This window comes from Microcebus murinus, chromosome 12 (genome assembly GCF_040939455.1).
Source record: "Microcebus murinus isolate Inina chromosome 12, M.murinus_Inina_mat1.0, whole genome shotgun sequence".
Classification (NCBI taxonomy): Eukaryota; Metazoa; Chordata; class Mammalia; order Primates; family Cheirogaleidae; genus Microcebus; species Microcebus murinus.
This window is the reverse complement of record NC_134115.1, coordinates 6,281,560-6,302,848: the sequence shown is the minus strand read 5'-3', so window position 1 is coordinate 6,302,848 and position 21,289 is coordinate 6,281,560. Positions and strand designations below refer to the sequence as shown.

The 21,289-nt window shown below is 61.1% G+C and overlaps 1 protein-coding gene across 2 annotated transcripts in view; it reads right to left on the bottom strand.

Annotated features, from left to right (window-relative positions):
• Positions 1-1,755: 1,755 nt before the first annotated feature.
• Positions 1,756-21,289, bottom strand: part of PHF2 (PHD finger protein 2) — a 97,996-nt gene continuing 78,462 nt past the window's right edge. Inside the window, exons 10-22 of one of the 2 annotated variants that reach the window (XM_012738512.3) lie at positions 20,699-20,790; positions 19,284-19,373; positions 18,346-18,714; positions 16,997-17,116; positions 16,404-16,522; positions 14,197-14,375; positions 14,015-14,085; positions 12,944-13,107; positions 8,043-8,320; positions 6,209-6,304; positions 5,554-5,663; positions 4,370-4,796; positions 1,756-3,752 (exon numbers count right to left, since the gene is read on the bottom strand). In XM_012738512.3, the coding sequence (XP_012593966.1) occupies positions 3,664-3,752; positions 4,370-4,796; positions 5,554-5,663; positions 6,209-6,304; positions 8,043-8,320; positions 12,944-13,107; positions 14,015-14,085; positions 14,197-14,375; positions 16,404-16,522; positions 16,997-17,116; positions 18,346-18,714; positions 19,284-19,373; positions 20,699-20,790 (2,204 nt within the window). In that variant the 3' untranslated portion in view covers positions 1,756-3,663. The remainder of the gene's footprint in view (positions 3,753-4,369; positions 4,797-5,553; positions 5,664-6,208; positions 6,305-8,042; positions 8,321-12,943; positions 13,108-14,014; positions 14,086-14,196; positions 14,376-16,403; positions 16,523-16,996; positions 17,117-18,345; positions 18,715-19,283; positions 19,374-20,698; positions 20,791-21,289) is intronic. The other variant, XM_012738513.3, reaches the window with a different exon arrangement.

Below are 21,289 nucleotides of genomic sequence, written 5' to 3'. Positions count from 1 at the left end.
CATTAAAGCCAGGAGGGCCACAGCCAGGGCCACTCGGGCTTCCTGCTCCCCAGTGGCAGGCGCGCACGCAGAGCCTCGCATGCAGGCCTGTGCCGCCTCACGTGGGCAGGATCCTTGCACCACTGCCTCAAACACAGGCTGCGCCGTGCACGGTGAGGGCTGAACCTCCAGACACTGGGCCGGCAGGAGTCCAGTGCAGGACGGAGCCTGGGCCCTGGGAGGTGCTGGGTGGCCTGCGGAGCTCCTCCCAGAGCCGGGCCCCAGCTCCCAGTCCTGACAGAGACACTGGGCTAGGGGTGGACCCAAGCAGCACCCAGGCAGCTCTACCATCAAGATCAAGATGCTGGGCTCAGGGTCTGGCCAGCCTGAGTATGGTAGGGGCTTCCCGGCCTGGGCCTGGAAGGGGCTGCGCTCTTTCTCCCAGGGGCTGCAAGGCAGAGGATGTGGGGGCTCCTGGGGGATATGAGCAAGGACAGGCGCGCTGCCCAGGAAGCCTCAGGGTATGCAGAGGCCACTGGCTCTTGCTGGGCTCCAGGGGTGTGGCTTGGGGGGGCGTGCCCAGGCCCAGCCCCTGTGAGAGGCCTAGCAGCCTGGACGGCTTGGGCACCACCTGGTGGCAGCACTGGGACACCCACCCTGCAGCCCACGGGTCCTGGAGGGGACCCTCCTGAGGGCTCAGCTGCCGTATGTGGTGAGGGGCATTTCCCCTGAGCACCCAGCAGGGACTCAGGAGAACTATGGCTCAGGGAGCAAGGCCTGGCTCAAGGTCACACCCTCTATTCATTTTCTGTGCTGCATGATGAATGGCACCTAGTGAATTACCACAAACACAGGGGCTGAGAACAACACCCACCGCTGTCTCAGTTCTGGGGGTAGAAGTCCAGCAGCTCAGGGCTCTCTGCTCAGGGCCTCCCTTGGAGGGCCCTGCTTCCAGGCTTGCTCAGGGTGGAGACAGGCAGGTCTTATCCTGGCTCAGCTACCTGCAAGCTGGGGCAACTTGGGCGACCTAGGCCAACTGCCCATCTCCAGCTTATGGGGACGTTGGAGCCCTTCCCACGTCTAGCTTCCACTGCAGGGCAAGAGTGTAGCAGACAGGGCCCCACTGGGGAGGCCTGTCCAGCCTCCACATTAGTCCTCAGTTCTCACCCTCACCTGCACCACCTGAATGGCCTGAGGTTATTCCTGTGTCTGTCTCATCCACCGCTCCCCACGTGTGCACCCCCACCCAGAACCGGGCCTCACCTGTCCCGGCAGCCCTGCCTGCCATGCACCACGAATGCTTACCCTGCCCCGCACTTGCCACCCTTCCCTGCTTGCCTGTCATTTGAGCATATCTGTTGGGGGTGAGGGCTATTTTTCTTTGTTTATTGTGAATAGTGTGGAATTTAGACTGGAACTGTGCACACGCTTAAGTGTGTCTGGGTGTCCAGCCCATGTCGGGGCACATGTGTGCATTCACTGGGCTCAGGAACCAAGAGCCAGACCGCACACCCAAGTCCCTGAGGATGTTCTAGAGGCCTCGCGAGGACACCCTCACGGCCGGGACTGGCAGAGCCAGGGTCTCAAAGGCTGTGGCCCCATGGCCGAGGGTCTCTTCTGACCACTCTTGCGGCCAGCCAAGGGCGCTGCGACTTTGGGGTGCAATCTGACGCTTTCCATGAGAAACACTGGCAGCAGGGGCCTGGCCTGGCCTTTCCTGCCGCCCTCCTTGCTGGGGTGGACAACCGCAACTGGGCAGAAATGACACAGACATGGTCCTGTACAAAACCTGAAATATTTTACTTTTTTTAAAACTTTGATCTAAGTTGCCTTAGACCTCATGGACTCAATACAAGAGTAATATGAACTGGGAAATAAAACACTTTAATAGCCACGATAAACTTTGTTAGAAATGTACATGTTGCCAAATAATAATAAAATTAAAAAGAAAGAGAGAGAGAGAGAGAGGGAACAGCTTGATGTCCGGGTTAGATTATATAAATGTTCAACAAGGACAGGATAAAGAAAACTTTAAAATCACCGGTTCTGAGTGAGCCTGGGGCCCTGCGAGACTTCCCTGCTCCCAGCCGCGGGCCCTCGAGACTGCGTCCCTCCTACCAGGACAAGTGGGAGTGGATAAGGCTCCACCAAGCTGCCTCTTCCCATGGACAAAACATCCAGGTAATGGGTATATAAACAAAGCTCATAAGAAATGTACAAATATAAAAAGCTACAAACATTAATAAATTACAGCATCACAAAACACAGAAACACTTCACAAGGTGCTAGTAAAATAACTGTATCCCCCAATCCCCTCATCATACAAGAAGGAAAACAAAGAGCTGGTATTAAAGTTGAAGATTCATCTTCAAAATGTGTCGGAAATAGATCTTTTGTGTACTATTTGCTTCTGAAAAGACAGAGTATAAGGCTGCACAGACATCACTTGTTTTTCAGGCAATACCTTAGTTCCTAAAAGAAAAAAAATAATAACAAAAGAAAAGGAAAAGGAAAAAGCATCAGAACCCAACTGTCCATCAGACTCAGCAAAAAACTCGTATAAATGTTAATGAAGAACTCTATAGAAAGAAATTCCTAAAGATACTTTTACTTTTATAAAAAAGAAGTTATTTAAAAAGCTATTTACATGCTACATTCTATGAAAAATATGCTTCAGGAAATACATCTAAAATTAAAATACAGGATTGCCTGAGAAACAAATCCAGCCCCTCCGTGTCGATGGGTGGACACTCCGTCCAGGTACAACCCATGCACGTGACACCACACGCTGACATGGGAGAATAGAGAAGTGCCGTCCACGTGTCCTCAGGCCACCTGGCCACTGTCCCTGCCCCGCCAGTCCTAGGGCAGGGTGCCTTGGCTGAGAAGTGCTTCTCTGGAGGGTAGCCAGCAGGGCTAGACCGGTCCCTCCACTCGGCTTAGCCTGGGCCCCTGGCCCCAAGACGTGGCTGAGCCCTTGCCCTTTCCTGGGGACCCCACAATGGCTCCCCTGCCTGCTGATACACTGACCTGGCTGCCAGTCCTAGCGGCCCCCGAGAAATGCCCCTGGGCATTCAGGGCAAGACACCCACCATCCTGCTGCCACCTGCCACCTGCCACCAGGGAGCTCGGGGCAGATCCTTCCTTGCCAGCTGAGCGCTTTCTGGACTTGTTTGAGAATCACTCAGGATGAGAAGGGGATACATAAACATCCTGCTTGCTCCTCCACCTTCTGTGTTCTTTGCCTTTTTTTAAGCCTCTGGAGGCTACCGGCCTGCGGCCAGCTCAAACTCTGGGGCTGGTGAGCATGGGCTCACTCCGCCTTCCTCAAAGGACTCGTGCTCTCAGCAGAGCTGCGGAGGCCCTGCAATCATACCCACACTCGGGTGCCTAGAGGCTGTCCTGAAAGTGGAATAAATAGTCCTCAAACTGGCAGGGCCACTTTTCAGGAGCTGGTCACTCTTAGCAACTTGAGAAAGGATGTCCATATTCAAAACGAGGGACGGCCACGCGTGGTTCGCTCCTCCTGCTCAAGGGACAGACGCGCGTTTAGGGGGAGTGGTGGCTGTGTGGAGGCGAGGCCCTCCTGGATGAGGCAGCCGGGCCGCCCTCCTCGGGGGGCGGACGTTTCCGCGGGGCTCCAGGGGTCCTGAGCGGAGCAGCAGTGTCCTGGCTTTCCAGACTTCAAAGGAGCAGTTTCCCGTTCCGATGAATTTTCAGAATTTTCCCAAGCCTCTGCTTGGCAGTAGCCATGCCCTTTTTTGTACGTTTTCCTAAGGGGATAGAGGAGGGACACAGAGAACAAAGGTGAGTAAGATGGCAAGGGGAGCAGCGTGCGGGGGTGGGGTCCTGGTGACCCCAAGCAGGCGGCCTGCAGCCCCTGTCTGTAAAATGGCCTGTGAGGCCGAGCTCGGGGCTCCGCACCCTCAGAAGTCGCGCGTGGCCAACAAGGAGGCCAGCTCAGAGGCTGCGTCCGCCGGGGCCATGGCAAGTGGGGCAGACCCGCTCCGGCGGCATCACGAGGAGGATGTGAGGGTGCTGGCCCACCCCTGGCAGTGAGGCCCCTTGGGAGCCACTGTCGGCAGCCGGCCCGGGCGCAGCACAGCGGCCCTGAGCGTCTGCGCAGGCGGCGTGGGAGTGCTCGCGCCTGCGCTGTGGGACATGCTGGTGCTGGGAGGCGGCCACCCCGGCCAAAGCCACCTGCCATCCTGGGGCCCGGCGCCTCCCAGCAGAGGTGCTGCCCTCTACCTCGGCGGCGGCTGCGGGTGGGCCTGGCGGGGGCGCCTGGCGCGGGCGGCTGCGGGTGGGGGCTGCGAGCCTGGCGCGGGCGGCTGCGGGTGGGGGCTGCGAGCCTGGCGCGGGCGCGGGCGCGGGGCCGGCAGGCGCCTACCTTTGGCGGCGCTGCTGCTGCTGTTGCTGCTGGGGGAGGACGCCGAGGGCCGCCTCTGTGTGAGAAACACCCCGGGGGCCATGGGCTGGGAGGCGCGGCCGGCTTGGGCCCCCGCGAAGGCGCCAGCTGCTGTGTACTCGTGGTCAGCCAGGCTGCTGCTGTGAGACTCGGGGGGCGGCTCGGGCGAGCTGCCCTCCTGTGAAGCTTGGCTGCTGGCCGTGCTGGTGGAGGCCGGTGTGGTGGAGGCCGGGGTGGCGGAGGCTGGGGTGGTGGAGGCCGGGGTGGTGGAGGCTGGCGTGGTGGAGGCTGAGGTGGTACCGGCAGAGATGGAGATGGAGGCGGAGGCCGAGGCCGAGGGGGAGGGGGAGGCGGTGTTTGGAGTCAGCTTCCTCTTGGTGCTCTTTTTTTTCCTACTTTTCTGCTCCTCCTGTGAACAAAGCACACAGGCGCGATAAGGAGGGCAGCCTGCCACACGCCCACTCAGGGCGGCGGAGCAGCCCGCGCCTTGCTGGGGACCCACACAGCACTGCTGGCAGCGGGGGCTTGAGGCCTGAACCTGGGCCACCCTCGTTCACAGGCAGTCGTGGGGACATGGCACCGGAGCTGGGGGCAGCTGGCCTGGCCTGCCACTCCAGGTGAGTTTACCCAGCAGTTGGGCCTGTAGGACAGGCACCTCAGCCCCCTCTGAGCTGCCATGGTCTCTTGGTCCTGGAACAATATTCTCTTTGATCCTATTAACCCCCATGGGCACCCAAATGGTGTCAGGCCTGGTCCAGGAGATACCTGAGGCTCTAGGACCCCCCTTTTCTGAGCTGGGAGGAGCAGAAGGTGGCACACGAGACTGGAAGGAAGGGGCGTGTGCAGAGGGAACCCGGTCTCCCAGCCGTGAGGAGACTCGGAAACACTGGAATCGCCAGGAGCGGGGGAGAGCCCCACTCGGTCTCCTGAGGGGCCTCCCTCCCCTGAGAGCAGCCCAGCCTCAGCAAGGAGGGACTGTCCTGTGTCAGGGCGCAGGCTGTCCGTTCCCAGCTCCCCTGCCCCCACCTACAGGGAATTTGGGAAGAGGAGGAATTGGTGCACTGTATAAGCAAACGTCCCCAAGCCTGTGACAGCCCCCAACCCAGGTGGTCTGTGCGTGGTATCGGGGCCTGGCTGTGGTGTCCCCCTCGCTTAGCCCTCCTCACCTGCTGGGACAGCTTGGCTGCAGCGGCTGCCAGCCCGGTCTCGATGGAGGCCACTCGGGTACCCTCACGCACAGGCCTGTCCTGTCTTGGCACCGATGGGCCAACCCTTGCTGCGGAAGAGAAGGGCCAGTCCCCTCAAGCTGCCAGCCGCAGCCTCTCCAGCCTCCTTTTGGGGACTTTCTCATCCCCCCACAGCCCGGCCCCGTGGCCAGCTGGGCCCGAGCACCGAGCTCCCTGGATGTGAAGCCACATCAGAGCAGGGCTGGTGCCCCACCCCAAGGGGACAACGCCACATCGCAGTCTCCACAGGCAGAGCCCAAGAGTCCCTGCAAGACAGGCAGGGCGGGCAGGCGGCAAGAGTGGGTGGTGCCACCACACACAAAGGTGACTGTCAGAGCTGCTCGGCGAGGAAGACACTGGCGTGGAGGGGCTGGCCCGAGGGGTGAAGGCTCCTGAGCAGGGGCTGCGGAGAAGCGCGTCTGGGCTCGGAGGTGCCAAGAAGCACAGCAGAGCCTCCGCACGTCTCTGCAGGCAGCTCGCCGTCCCTGGCAGGACGAGTGCCCAGCCGCGGGGACGGCCGGCACAGGGCGGACCCACTTTCTCGGGCGGAGCAGCAGCGAGCTCACGGTGCGTACGGGTGTCGGCCCAGCACTACCTGTTGGGCTGTAGGGAGCGTCGTCGGAGCCTTTCCTCTTCTTTGACCGGGACTTGAAGACAGGGTTGTCTTCATCGGACTCCAGAGAGGGGTACACTAGGGGAGGCAAAGGGAAGGCCAGGCCCCTGAGCTGCTGGGCAGAGCCTGGGCCACCGGCACCCCAGGGCCACCCCAGGGCCCATCCTCGGGCCACCATCAAGAGCAAGGGAGCTGCCTGCGGTGAGGACGTCCCCCGGAAGAGCACAGGCGCCTGGAGACCATTCTGAAGTGGGACTCTCCAGACAAGAGGGCACAGACACGCACCCGGCCAGCTCGCCCGCCCCAGCCCGCCCGGTGTCATCGGAGGAAACATTCACCGTCCACGGACCCGGGTGGGCTTGAAGGCCCCCAGACCTGCCGGCGAGGCTCGGTGGGGGGCCCTTGCACAGCAGGACCTTGGCTGGTGGGGAGCTGCCCCAACATGGCGACTTGCCGATGGCCCTCCCCGAGCCGAGGGCCACCCTGCACTACAGGCTGTGGTCTTTCGCCCGCCAAGGAACCCCCGGGACCTGAGATTCTGGAGGAGGCAAGAAGGGCCTAGAGTTCCACACCTAGGAAGAGCCCAGAAAACAGGAGTTCACTTTGCTGCAAGTCTGTTTGTCAAACCAGGGCAGGCCCTGCTGAGAAGCCCAAATCTGTCTACCAGATGTGGCAGAGCCAGCCTCACTCGCAGGAGGTCTGCTGGGACAGTAGCATGAACACGTGGCTCTCCCAGTCACAGCCAGCCTCCAGCCTCCATGCCGCCAAACTCCTTGGCTCTGACCATAAGAATGGTGTCAGGGAAGGGTCTGAACTTAGTGAGCCACCGTGTGCTGGCCCTGGGAACAGGGGCCCTGTGCTGGCACACCCGTGGGGCACGGAATGCTCCCCAGGGGTTGGCAGCGGCATGGAGGCAGGTCCTCTATCTCCAGACCCCTTTGATGTGGCCAAAGTCGCTCCTCCAGGGCCTGGCCCCAAGCCAGACTGTCCAGCTCTGGGGGGTGGTGAGGACTATGCCTAGCGTGGAGGCCAGAGCCACAGCTGGGTGCTACCTAACAGCCTGACCTCAGGTGCCAGCCACAGCGCCACACTGGGCCTTGACCTCTCCCTCTTACATGGAGACAGAGTGAGTGATGTGAAGATCTCAAAGCCCTGTGAGTGCAAAATGGTGCAGCTGTGTGGAAACCAGGTGGGCAGGTCCTCAGAAGCCTGATGATTAATACACAGTGGCCTATGACCCAGCAGTTGTCCTCCTAAGAATACAACCAAGGGGATGGAAGCACCATAGGCCCATGGCCAGTCACAGACGCCAAAAGGCAGAAGCAAGCCCAGCGTTCACCGTGGGATGAATGGGCAAACGTGGTCGGCCCACGCGGTGGAGCAGCACTTAGCCTCGCAGAGCAAGGGAACGCTGGCATTTCAACAGCATGAATGAACCTTGAAGACTATGTTAAGTGAAATAAGCCAGTCACAAAAGGACACACACTGTATGAGTACACAAAAGTCCAGAACAGGCAACGTACAGAGACAAAGTGGATTCGTGGTTGCCAGGGGCTGCTAATGGGGACAGAGTTTCCTCTTGGGGTGATGAAATGTTCTAAAACTGACTGCTGCCACAGTTGCATGTGCCTCTAAATACACTCGAGACCACTGAACTGCATGCTTTTAAAGGGTGGATTTTATGGTCAGTGAATCACACCTCAAAACAAAAGAGGGCCCAGCTCCCCAGGCCCCAGGCTGAGCTCCCAGCGGCCACAGCCCTCAGAGAGGCCTCCCAAGTGGGTGCTAGCCCCGCCCCAGGCAGTGCAGCACTCACCGTATTCTGAGTCCTTGAAGCAGGCATCCAGGTGGTCCTGCTCCTCCTCATAGTCGTCCAGGTCCAGGCTGTTCTTGGCGGCCCTCTTCAGCAGCCGCTTGCCCACGCTCTTGCCGCCGCTGCCCCCGTTCTTCCGGGTGCTGTGGGCCGCCAGCGAGCTCCCCTTGGCCTGGCCAGCGCCCCAGGTGGTCTGCAGGCAGGAGTCGGAGGCCTGCAGGTTGGCCATGGACAGCATTCCCTGAATGGCTTCCTGCGTGCTGGGGGAGGCCGGGGGCTGGCTGGGGGCACAGGGAGACAGGCACTCAGCCCGTGGCCCTTGGCCCACGGCCTGCGCAAACTCCTGGCCCGGTGGCCAGCAGGGAGCGTGGAGTGGAGAGGGCGACCTGATGAATTCCCTGCTTACCCACCCACATTCCACGGGGAGGGCTGGAGGCCTGGGGACAGAGATGGGCATGCAGACGAGACACACGGGAGGACGGCAATGGAAGGGAAGGTCCAGGCCCACGCATGGTCACACTCTGGGCTCTGTCTCCTTAAAGCTGGGAAGCTGACTCAGCCTCCCTCCTGCACACCTAGCCACTCTGTGTACCCCTTCGGGCCACCCTGTGCCTCTCACACCACCGCAGACCCCATCTTCAACCCCAGTACTGGGCATCCCTTCCCCCTAACTTCGCATACGCCACCCTGAGGTGAGGCAGCATAGCCCTCTCCCTCCCATGGCACACATTCTCCCCAGTGGTCTGCACCTTTTTACCAACTCCACACCTGCACCTGCACCACACCCACACCTGCACCTGCACCACACCTGCACCCACACCTGAACCACACCCACACCTGCACCTGCACCCACACCTGAACCACACCCACACACCTGCACCTGCACCCACACCTGAACCACACCCACACCTGCACCACACCCACACCTGCACCACACCTGCACCTGTACCACACCTGCACCTGCACCACACCCACACCCGCACCTGCACCCACATCTGCACTACACCTGTGCCTGCAACCACACCTGCACCCACACCTGTACCTGCACCCATGCCTGCACCCAAACCTGCACCTGGACAAGCACAGCTGCACCTCAGCTTGCCCAAGCTCAGCCCTCTGTGGCAGCCTCCACACAGACCCAGGGGCTTTCTCTTCACCCCCATCCCCCACTGCCCTCAGCTCCAGGCAGGACAACACCTGGCCTGTGCTCTCCCGGCCCCATGTCTGTGCCTCCACCTCCTCCTGGCTGCACTTGATCCCCTCTTTCCAGAAGGAGCTTCTAAAATGCCCAGTGTGTGATCGGCCTGCCTGGGCTCAGGGAGGGGTAGGATAAGGTGACCACTGTCCGCACCCAGGGCCAGGGTCCTGATACTGCTGGACAGTGAGACGCCTCAAGGCCAAGTCCTGGGCTTCTCAGGGGGCTTCCTCCCATCCCCACCAGACCCTCCCAGGGCCCAGCTCTGGCCTCCTCATGTGGCCTACACCACCCCAGCCCATGCTCCTGCAGCCAGGACCGCCATCCATCCGTGCACCACGACTGCCTGGGCAGCTTAAAAGCACCAGTGCCCAGCCCCTTCCCAAAATTCTCAGTCAGGGGTGGTCGGTCTTCCCTGGCTCCAGATGCTGTGTGCGGCCAGGACGGGGGAGCGCACAATTTCCCCACACCTCGCGCAGGCCAGGCCAGCGGTGACCCCTGCAGCATCCCATTCTAGCCCTCACCCTTGCCCACTGCCCTGCAGCCCAAACCTGGCCCAACCCAGGACAGGGCAGCCATCCCCAGCCTGTGGGGGAGGCCCTGCCACCAGTCAGGCCCAGCCACACCTGTCACTGCATCCAGGTGCTCTTGGTCCCAGACTCAGGCATGCAGGTACCTGCCATTCCCTCCCAGGAGATGCATGTGCATCAACCTCTCTCAAGCACCCATCCCCTGTCCTTTTGCCCCAGACCCTACTTCCAAGAAGTACTGGAAGTATTTCAGGAAGACCATGCAGAAGAGAAAGGATCACGAGCCTTCGTGAGACGAGGGCAGCTAAGAAAGAGATGGGCCTGCGAGGAACCCAGGAGCAGAACGCTGGCCAGGAGTGGCTGCGGGTGTGCCCTGGTGCTGTGCTCACCTCACAGCACACAGGTGAGATGAGGAAGAAGAGGCCAAGGCAGTCACCGGAGGCCACCCCAGATTGGTGGGTCTGTGCCCTCCCAAGCGTCACCAGAAATGGGCTGAGGCGCCCAGGGCAGTGCCTCACCAGGGACCCAGACAAGCTGCTACTCAGAAGTGAGAGGGCTCCATGGCTGCGGCTCTGCCGGAGCAGGGCAGGGACAGGGAGCCCCAGTGAACACTGGCGCAGAGGTGGCCCTGTGGGCCTGGGGCTGGCGAGGTGCGCTTGGTCTGCGAGGGCTAGTGCACAGGCCCAGGCCCCAGCTCTCTGAGGGTCCAGCCGACTCAGAGGGACTTTGCCCAGAGCCTGGGGAGGTGTCCCTCACTGCAGCACTGCACAAACGCCACCGCCCAGGCCCTGCCCGAGACGCACTGGACAGCAACGTGTTTTGGGGTTTCCCTGGAACTGAGCAGGACTGAGGTGCCAGAGCCACAGCAATGGGACATGAGATGTGGTCACACTGCCCTGGAGAGTTCCCCGGAAGACGCTGCTGGAGCTGCCCCAGCGTGGCGGTGCCCTGCACTGCCTGTGCCACGCGTACCGCGGTGCTGCAGGCCAGTGCCTGCCCTGGCGTTACCACTCTGCATGGCCCTCGCCGGCCTCACCGGGAGCAGGTCCTTCCCAGCCCCAGCTCAGGAGCCAACAAGAGAAGGCCACTCGCCCTGCACCCTCCAGACCGGCCTGCCCCGGCCCTCACCTGCCGGCACGGCCCAGACAGACTGGAGGGTGAGCGGCCTACACCCCCGCCGTGGGGGCCAGGACACCCACCGAGAGGGTCCAACACACACGGTGGGGCCCCCGCCAGACCTAGCACGGAAGCAAGCAACCCCCACCAAGCCATCTGGGCTCAGCTGCCATGAGCTGGGAACCGCACGCCTGGCCGGCCCCGCCTGTCCACGGGGGTCTCGGGTGAATCAATGAGCAAAGTTTAACCAGTCAGCATGGAAAATAATACTTTAATCCTCCAATTAGCATACCAAAATCTTCTCCTTTTTCCCCTAGCAGTAAACACTAAGCAAACCAGCCACAAGAAATTAACATATTTTCCTCCATTTTCTTCAGCTGTTTTTTCCAAACAGCCAGTACTTAAAACAGAGCAAGTGGACCATCAAAACTGACCCATGCTCCAAACGGGTGACTCTGGAAGAGGAACTGCCTGCGGTGGGCTGAGGGGGCGGCAGCCTCCCAGGCCCCGGCAGGCACGTGTGCACGTGCGCCCATGTGTGAGGACACACGCAGCGTGTGCAGGGCCTGCTCCCCGGCACGGGCTGGGAGGCCTCCGTGTTTCTGGTGGGCAGCATATCCACACATGGGCCCCCCTCCTGGGCTGAGACTGACAGCCAGGAGCCCAGGACACAGCGCCTCCTCACAGAAGTGGGCATGAAGCCCTCCCCTGCCTGCGTCCCCTCTCCAGGCCCCTACAAGTCCCCAGGTGCCCAGGACGAACCACCTGGTGGCCCCAGGCTAAGGCTCTCAGCCCTGTCTTCCCTCATCTTGGGTGGCCTCGGGCATACTCTGTGCCCAGGTCTCTCCACGGACCTCATGGGGACCCAGGGTATCTGGGAGGCCCCCCTGGCTGAGGCCAGTCACCAAGGTGTCAGCTAGTGCACACCTGTTCCCAGAACACAGGCAGCACTGTAGGGGCGGACAGGGGCAGCGGCTCACAGCCAGGCTTCACCTCCCAGCTGCTGACTCGTCTCGGCAGCAAGGGTGCCTGAGCACGGACAGAAGCCACCTGATGCCAGCCAGGCATCTGCGCCCTGAGCACTGGGGAAGCCTCAGTCTCACTTCACTCCTATTAAAAGAAAGCATCTTTTGGCTAGCTTTTTATGTTCAACACCACAAGAGAATAATATGCATGCAAAATAGTCATTTATGAAATAAAATACAGCCAACTGATTTAGCAAACGCTCCTTTCAGTCAAGCCCTTAATCTGTCTTGCCTAAGAGCCGCCATCTGTCTAAAAGCAGGCCTGACCTGTGGCCTCCACTTGCCCACGGAACAGCCCTCGGCGCTGTGCTGAGGGGGCAACAGTGCAGCCCTGGGTCATGATTCCGGAAACCAGAGTCTCAGAGACAGATCTGGGGGGACTGGGCAGGCCTGGGGCTGAAAGGCCATATGGGCCCTGCCTTCCTCAGGCCAAGTCACTCCAGCTGCATAAGGGACCAGCTGCTCGTGCCCAGACAGTGTGACCCAGCTCTGGCCACCCCTCTGGAAACCCTGGGCTCAGGCTCTGGAGTAGGGTGGACGGGGCGTCTGGCCTGCCTCTGCCGCTTGCTACTGTCATGGCCAAGGGCAAGCTGTGCAAGCGGCGTCTCAGCTTCCCCTGTGTGCAGCGGGAGTCTGCAGCTGGGACCCCTGCACGGGCCCGGTGTGCCTCAGAGGAGGCTACAGGCCCCACCCCCTCAGTTACCTGTCTGTTGGACACGTAGAAATTCCTGTAAAATTTCCACATGAAAAACAACAGTCTCAGTGTTCAAAAACAAAACTAAGAGCCCGTGATTCAGAGAGAATCTCACTGGGACCACAGAAGAGCAATGAAGCCCAGCCCTTGGTTGAATACAAAGCCCCGTGGCACCAACTCGTTCTCTGGGACAGAGGCTGGCCGGGCCAGCGTCGCTGCCCTTTAGCGTGCCCGTCTGCCCACGCCAGGGGTCAGCCCGTCACCAGCCCCTGCGCCGTGGCCCAGGCCTGGCCGTGGCCTGCCCCCTCGCCGCCCTGCAGGTGCTGCTGCTGCGCGGGGCCCACCTGCCGGGGTTGTACTCCAGGGCGCCGACCTCCTCGCTGGCCTGCAGCAGGTCCAGGATGCCGGCCGCCGAGCTCCCGCCCTCCTTCTTCACTTTGGTGTTGCGGCCGGGCCTGGCGTCCGTGTCGATGTGCAGGGAGCCCTCGTCCGAGGAGTCGTCGCTCTGCTGGGAGAGGGACACAGCAGCCAGTGAGGGCAGGGACGGGCCACGGACGGGCTCGGGAGGAGGAAGGAGGTTACATTTTCCCTTCGGGGACTGAAATAGGTTTTTAAAAGTTTTTGAAGAGCCCTGCCCTTCTAACAAACACTGCTGGGGTCTGACCGAGGCCCTGGAGCCGGCAGCTGGCTGGCTGGACATGTGCGGGGCGGCTGTGGATGCCAGGCCCCAGGACCACAGAGGACCACGGTGTCTTCACACCACGCACTGCTTCCACAGATGAACTCTGGCTCAAAGACACCCTCACGTGAGACAGAGCCCCAGTAGCTAACACAGTAAAGCTACCAGGGTTGGAAGAAGAGAGGCTGGGGCTGTGCCTGCAGTCCCCGAGGAACCTCAGGCTCAAGAAAACTGTACCAGATCCAGATAACTCACCTGGCAGGTGGCTCAGCAGGGACACGCCCCTCCCATGCCCAGGGAGAGAGAGCTACTATGTCTGGAGTGAGACATGCCTCACAGACCACCTTAGTGCAGGGTGCCCCAACGATAAATCCCACCCTGGCTCCCGTCCTGGGGGTAAGTCTTGCGCTCTCTCTGCAGGGCAGGTCCTGAGGCCCACACCGCATGCAGAGACCTCTGCAGACCCTCCCTGCCACATGCTTGCTTTCAGCCCTGGTGGCTCAGGCACACACTCATGCTTCCTGCACCAACCCCAGGCCTGAGCCCAGCCTCGGCCTGCCCATGAGAACTCACCCAGAAAGGGTGGGGTGAGGGTGAGGACACTCTTCCACCACCTCGCGCAGAAACCCTCAGAGACCACCCTGCCGAGGGCAAGGCTGCGGAGCCAGCCGGCTGCAGCTGGGGGACTGCCCGGAGACGGCCGCGGAGCACAGGGCAGGGTCTTGGGAGCGCTCACCTTGCACGCGGCTGAGTCCAGCTTTGGCCTCGCGGCGGGCGTCGGGAGCATCTCCTTCTTCTCCAGCAGGACTGAAAGCACAGCCGTGAGGGTCCCTTGGCCACCTTGGGGGCCTGGCTGACCCCTTGCAGGCAGGTTGGTCCCACCTCATGCCCTTCCCCCAACGTACCCTCCCAACTCACAGGATAGGTCCCTTTTCGGGGCGTTTTTCTTCCTCCTGATGGGAAACTCGTCAATCTTGAGCTCCCCGTCATCAGACACATACTCATATTCGTCCCGCACGGGCTTGGGCTTGTCCTCCTTGAAGTTCTGCAAGGCCCCGAACACACCAGGGCTCGTCGGGGGCCTAAGAGCCTTGGAGCTAGGGCAGAAGTGAGCGGGTCAGCGGCGTCCACGCGGCCCACGGCGGCAGGCAGGCGGGCCTCCCACAAGACCCTGCCCCAGCGTCCCGCCAGGCCCGTGGCAGGGAGGCCTCACAGAGGCAGGCGCTGGCCCTGGCTCTGCGGAAGCCCAGGCCCCCCTGGCGGAAGGGGGCCAGGCCAGCGCTGTGGACCCTCAGTCTCCACTGCGGGACGCTGCCTCTCCACGAGAGGGGACAATCCCCAACCCCACGGCCTCCGCCTCAGGACCGTGTCCCCGCCGCGTTTGGCCCTAGTACGTGGCTCACAAGGAGCAGAGAGAGCCCTTCCCCGGCAGGTGGAGTGCTGGAGCCAGGGCCCACCCTCTCCCCGGCCGCGGGAGGCTTGGCGACAAGAACAGGATCCAGGCTTCCTGGTTTTCCCTGCACAGCTATTGTGGAAAAACCCATCATGGCCAGGGCCACAGCGCAGATGCAAGGGCCTCAGTCACGTCGCGCGAGCCGCGCCCCGCCGGGCGCGGCAGCACTGCTTCACACAAGGGAGCCCACGCGCTTGGCACGTGAGCAGCTCTGGCCCCGGCCCTGAGGGGCGAGGACAGGTTTCTCCCCAACAGTCGGGACAACAGGACAAGGCAGAAATGTCTGGAACTTGAAAATGACACAACTCCAAACCTGGGCAAATGCAAACGCAGCATCTGGACAGAGTGCCCGCGATGAGGCTGCTTGTGGCACTCCAAGTGAAGGGCGGCAGAGAGCCCTCTGCCTGCGGGCTGAGCCACAGACACACACGTGTGTGCGCGCGGCCACAGAACTGTGTCGATCTTTCTCGTCTCCATTCCAAACTTTCTACGGCACCATCATAGAGCTGGGCCAGGACCCAGGCCGAAGCGTCAGATAAAGCAACGGACGTGCTCAGGGCCTGACGCTGGAGCCGCCGCGGGCCCCGCAGACCTGCTCCCCCCATGAGCTCCCCGAGCTCCCGCCCCCTCAGGCTCTATTCGGGCCCGCTCTACTTCTCCACAACCTGGAAGGAAACCTCCTCCTCCCATCTTTTCAACAAGGAAACTGAGACACAGCCAAGTTGATCAGTGTCCACTGCAAAAAGTGTCCACTACTCCCACTGGGACCCGTCTGCCCCCAACCGGCCAGGGGCCTCGGTAGGCAACGTGCCCGTGCACTGGCAAGAACAGGCACAACTGTCACAGCTGGACCTCAAGGCTCTCTTGGCCACACCTGGCTCACAGCCCTCAGCACCTCTCACCTGCCCGCTGAGGCTGGCCCGGCACACACAGACCTCCCAGATGGGCCTCTGTTCTCCACATCTCCTCCAGGAAGGCCTCCTCACTCCCAGATGGGCCATGACCTTGGCACCCAGGGCCCCATGCTGGCTTCACACCAGCCCCTCCCCGGTGGCCAAAGTGCTCTGAGAGCCAGGACCTCAGTGCCAGCCCGTTAACAGCAGGATGTCTAAAATCCAGGGAGCCACGCGCTCTCCCTCCCTGGCCGGGTGGGGCGGGGCGCTTCCCTACCCGCAGGCAGCCCCCAGCTGCCCTCCTCGCCACACAGCTGGGCGGTCCGATTCCCACACCGGCCCTGCAGGACGAGCGCTGGGGAGGCAGGATGCGCCTCTCCTGATGTCTGGAGCCGACAAAGGTGAGTGGGGCGCCGGGCTGCAGGTGGTGGGGTCAGCAGCTCAGAGGGAGAGGAGCCCGGCCTGGAGAGCCGCCCAAGGGTGTCGGCCAGAGGCTGCGTGTGTGCCCAGCGTGTGGAGTGTGTGCGGTCCGTGTTTAACATGGTGGGCGTGTGGTGTGTGTGCTATGTGGTGTGTGAGGTTTGGGGTGTGGTGTAATGCGGTGTGTGTGATGCAGGGTGCGTGCATGGTGTGTGGTGTGTGTAAGGGTGACCGTGAGGTATGTGATACAGTGTGTATGGTGCGTGTGTGGTATGTGTGATGCAGCATGTGTGGGGTGTGTGGCGTGCATGATATGGGGTGGGTGTATGGCCACCGCTCCCTTCTGAGCACTCACATACCTGAGGAGTTTCTTGTTGGAGAAAGAAAAAGAGAACTTGTTGTCCTTGTTTCCGGCCAGGGGCGACTTCTCCAGCTTCTGCTCCTCCTCCATCTTCAGTAAGGAGTCGGGTTTGCTGTTCTGAAAAGCAAGACCAGGGCCGTCTCTGAGCCCCCGTGGGAGTTAGGAGTCAGGACCCCAACTAGCAACAGTGAATAGAGGAACACACCGAGGGACAGTCTCCCATGGCTCTGATGGCTGCCTGAGCCACCGTGGGGCACTTGGATGGCTGCACCTCACGGACTCAGCCCCAGCACAGCCCCGGGGCCTTCAGGGCCTGCCGTACATGCTGTTGGCCCCCAGAGAGTAGAGGCACAAAGCAGAGTGTGGACGGTGAAGGGAAACACCATCAAAGTAGGGGATGACATGCTCAACCTCTTGTACCCATGGCAACCCAGTGGAAGGTGGCCATGGGAGGCCACACGTGCTCCAGACACACACAGCAGCACCTCACGGTACTGCCTGCACATGCTCTCACACACAGGGCCTCAAGGCTCACACTCACGGAGCCCAGGCACGCATGCACACACATGCACACACAAGTGCACGTCTCACCTTATACTTCCACTTGGCCTCTGACTTGCTCTTAGTTTGCTCTCGGATTTCCAGCCTCTCCACATCATTCTGTGTGTGGACAATGTCCTTATTGGGCACACTCAGGACGCTCTTTGTGGCCTAGAAAATGCAGCAGCCATGACCCAGAGGCAGACACAGAGGGTAGGCGGGACTCCCTCGAGCTACAGCACAAAGAGGTAGCCACACAGATCCCCTGCCTCCTGCTGGCCACATACTGCAATCCACCCATCCACCCATCTGTTCATGCACCCATTCATACATCTGTTCTTCCATTCACTCCTCTATCCATTCATTCATCTGTCCCTCCATCTGTTCCTTCATCCATTCATCACCCATCCATTCATTCATCCATTAATTCATCTATTCATTAATTCATCCATCCATTTGTTCATCCACCCATTCTTCTATTCATTCATTCACCCATCCATTCATCCATTCGTTCATCCATCCATCCATTAAGCCATCCATTCACTCATCACCCATCCAGCCATGTGTTCGCTCATTCATTCATACTAGCCCTGGGAAAGAGAACACAAGTGTGTCTCACTGCAGCCCTGTGATGTTGGCCCCGGCAGTTCCTGGCCCCCAGGAAGTGGGTAACAGCCTCTTTCTGGCAGGAGCTCACACCCAGTGCTGCTTGATCTCAGGGCTCATGGTCCCTGAAGCCCAGACCTAAGATGCTCTAGTCAGAGTGGGTCCTCGGGGCTGGGCCCATCTCTCTTATTGTCCACAGGGTCTCAGGCCACCAGGGCAACCCTGCCCCTGCCCTACCCCCAAGCTCTTCCCCTCCACCAGCCTTCTCCTTGATGTTTCTGCACATACATCTTGTCCACTTTCAGGCCTTAGCCCCAGTGCCTTATCCCAAGTGCTTCTTTGTCCCCTGGAAACTTTTGACCTGGCTGAGAAGACTAAACTGGGTCACTCCCTCCTGCCCCCTCCACCGAGTGGCCTTACTGGGTGCCACTCCTTACACAGCACACACACACCGTGTGCTTCTCTATGAGGGCCTCTTCCCAAGGCCCACCACTCTGCGGGCTCGCAGGGACAGAGCCTGCCTGCCTGGGTCTGAGCCTAGATGTGGGAGTCCTGGGTCGGGGGCAGGTAGGAAAGTGCCTCCACTGGGCAAAGGCCCAGACCCTTGTACCCTCCTAGGGATTCACCCACAGAGGTGCTGCAGAGAGCTGCACCCTGGTCTCCCAGCCTTGCCTGGCCAGGAGCACCTGGAGAATAAGGACAAGTGGCCCCAGCTGCCCCCAGGGGCCTAGACTCCAGGAGGTGCCACAGTGTGGCTGGCAATGAGACAGGGAGCTAGGGTGAGGCGGACCCACCTTGCCCTTCTTGGGTGGCTCCATCTTGGTCAGCGCCTCCTTGGTGTGGGCTTCGAGCAGGTCCAGGTTGGGGATGGTGGGCGAGGCTGATTCCCGGGACTTCTTCCCTTTTTTCTTGCTTCCATCCTTAAGCTTTAGAGTTTTGGGGGGCTTTGGGGGCTTCGGTGGCTTGGGGGGTTTGGGGATTTTGGACGGCTTGGGCATCTTCACAGTTTTGGGAGTCTTTTTTTTGGACACTTTCTCCAGGAGGGATCGAGGTGGGGTGGCTTCAATGGGAGACGGGGGTTCCTCCTTCTCCCGGTCCCCGTCACAGACCTCATCCGAGGAGGCCACAGCATTCACTTCCGGTCGGGTGGCTTTGGAGGCATTCTGGGGTATGGAAGAAAGAGGGCCACATGCTGCTTCTTCCATACTGTGGCCCAGGAGGGTCCACATGCCAGGGCTCTGGAGACTCACTGCCACACCAGCAGGCACTGTTGGCCCAGAAAGGCTCATCCGTCCCACACCACCATGTGACATGCTCACACCACCCCACACCATTGGCCACTTGGTCCCCACATCCCCGGGGCTCTTCTGTCCTACCCTGGGCATGAAGGGCTCGTCCAGGCTCACTTGAGCTGGGACTGGAGGGGCTGGGCCAAAGGCTCCTCCCCTAGAGCCCCCCTACCCACCACCACCCCGTGGGAGCTGCAGAATGGCCCAGAGCCACCTCTTAATCCCTGCACGCTCACACCAGTACACCGCTGTCCAGCCTGAGCCCTGGGACCCAGAGCCCTCATGCAGGTGAGCCCACCCAGAACAGCACAAGGAGGGCCATCTGGGATGCTAGCCTTCCTGGGCTGGCAGCTCTGGACCAGGCTGGCCCCTAGGCTCAAGCAAGACAGGCAGGCCTTCCCTTGTCCTCAGAGTTCTAGCCCGTGCCCTGGGCACAGCCCTACCTCACTGAGCCGGATCTCTTTGGCCAGGTCTTTGATGAGCTGTGAAGGTTTGAAGTGCTCTGGGAGCTCGTCCTCATGCTCTGCCAAAGCCTGCAGGACAGCCAGGCACAGGGTCAGCCCCCTGCGGGCCTCTGTGGCTCCTGACTGTCCCCCTTCACCCCACTAGCCCATCCCCTGCCACTGAGTCAGGACCACCAGCCACCCAGATGGGCATAGGGTGAGGGGCTGCCACGGGGAGAGGCCTGGCTGCATGAGGTCCTAGAACACCTGGACCCAAGTCTCCGGCCAGACCTGGTCCTGATGAGAAGGCTCTGCTCTACTGGTGGACAAACCAAATCCCAGAGCAGGCTGTGGAGGGGACATGGGCCCCATCCCTTCTTCCTGGGCATGAGGCCACTCCACCTGGCCATGTGGCTGAGGTGAGGTGGGAGGGACGCCCTGAACTGCCCAGGCCTCAAGGCCTGAGGGAGATGTGAGCTGCAGGACAGCCTGGGGCCACCCGGCCCGCCTGTGAGAGGCGGCTGCACTCGGCGTTTCCGGCCTGGCCACCTCCTCCCGAAGGCCCCTGCAGACCCTGTTGGCTCTGACCTGGGAGGGAGCCCTCCTCCTGCAGGCTGGGGGTGGGCACGGAGGCTCTGCACGGGAGAGCTGCCCACAGGAAACACTGTCCCTGAGGGTGCCCGAGGCTGAGCTGGACCTTCCCCTCCCTTTTGTAGCCAGGACCCCGGCAAGACGCTAAGGGAAATCAGAAGCTGGCTTCCAGAGCCTTCGGTGGAGAAGCAGCTTCAGCACACCTAAGGGGGCTCGCACTGTGGGGTCTTCGGGGAGGGGGCACAGGGAGGGGCTGTTCAGGTCACCAAGCAAGTCGGCTGGGGGGCTATGCCTACACTGGCAGCCTGGCTTCTGAGCTAGAGCCAAGGCCAGCTTCGAGGAGCAGAGAGGGCATCCCCAGTGCCCTCTGTCCAGAACTGGATGCCTGGTCATATGGCCAGCTGTTCCCCTGGCTCCTCCCTGCCCCTGCCACGTTCCAGGCTTTTTGATGCTCACACAGTGCCATCCCCACCATGGGCCGTCTGTCCCCTGCTCTCAGACCCACCTTCCTCCCAGAGCAGGCAGCACCTGCTCACCATGTCACACTGGCTCTTGTAACCAAACTGCCCTGTGCCCCTGATGGAGGGGCTCTTAATCTATATCTGCCCACCCCTGCCCCTCAGGTGGCCCAGCTGGTGGCTAGCAGGTATTTGACCAGAGCAAAGGCATGTCCTAGGCCATGCTGGGCAGGAGGAGCCACCTGCCCTTCTCAAGCCATGTCTCACCAAGGCAGGCTGAGCCCTTGCTCCTAGGTCTCTAGCCAGGTCCTCCCACCTACTCCCACCTACTCCCCCACCTTAGGGCCGTTGTGACATGGTTCTGACCTGCTTCTTTGTCCATGATCTAAAAGCACCATTGAGAATTTTAGCTCCTTGGACTAGATGAGGAGGCAGCTGCTTTCCAGATTTGTGAGAGCCTGCAGAGGAGAGAGTGGTGAGCTGGGGAGGGTGCCCAGCCTGCCGCTCGCAGGCACTTCACTCCCAGAGACTCAGCCAGCCCAGGGGTGCACAGGGTCCAGCCTTCCAGGGGCCTCCACCCACGGCCACCTGCCCAACTGCCAACGGTTCCTCTTGGAACCTGGGGGCCGGTCCTCCCGGAGGCCTGCCCTATGAGGGGAAGGACTGGCCCTCCCAAATAGGTGGTCTGGCTCTCCCCACTCTGCCCAGTTCCCCAGCCTGCCTTATGAGGGGCCACAGTCACTCCAGGAGATAGATGGGCCATGGGCTGTCCCACGGCCCTGCACCAGCACCCCCAGACACCTTCTTATTCCTAGCTCATGCGCCCTTGGCACAGCTGAGGGACCAAGTGTGGCTCGGCCAGGCGTGGGTTCCCGCGGGAGCAGCGCGTCTGACACGCCCTTGGGGGCTGAGGCCAGCCCAACAGAAAAGGTACGTCCTCCCCTCCGCCCACGGAGA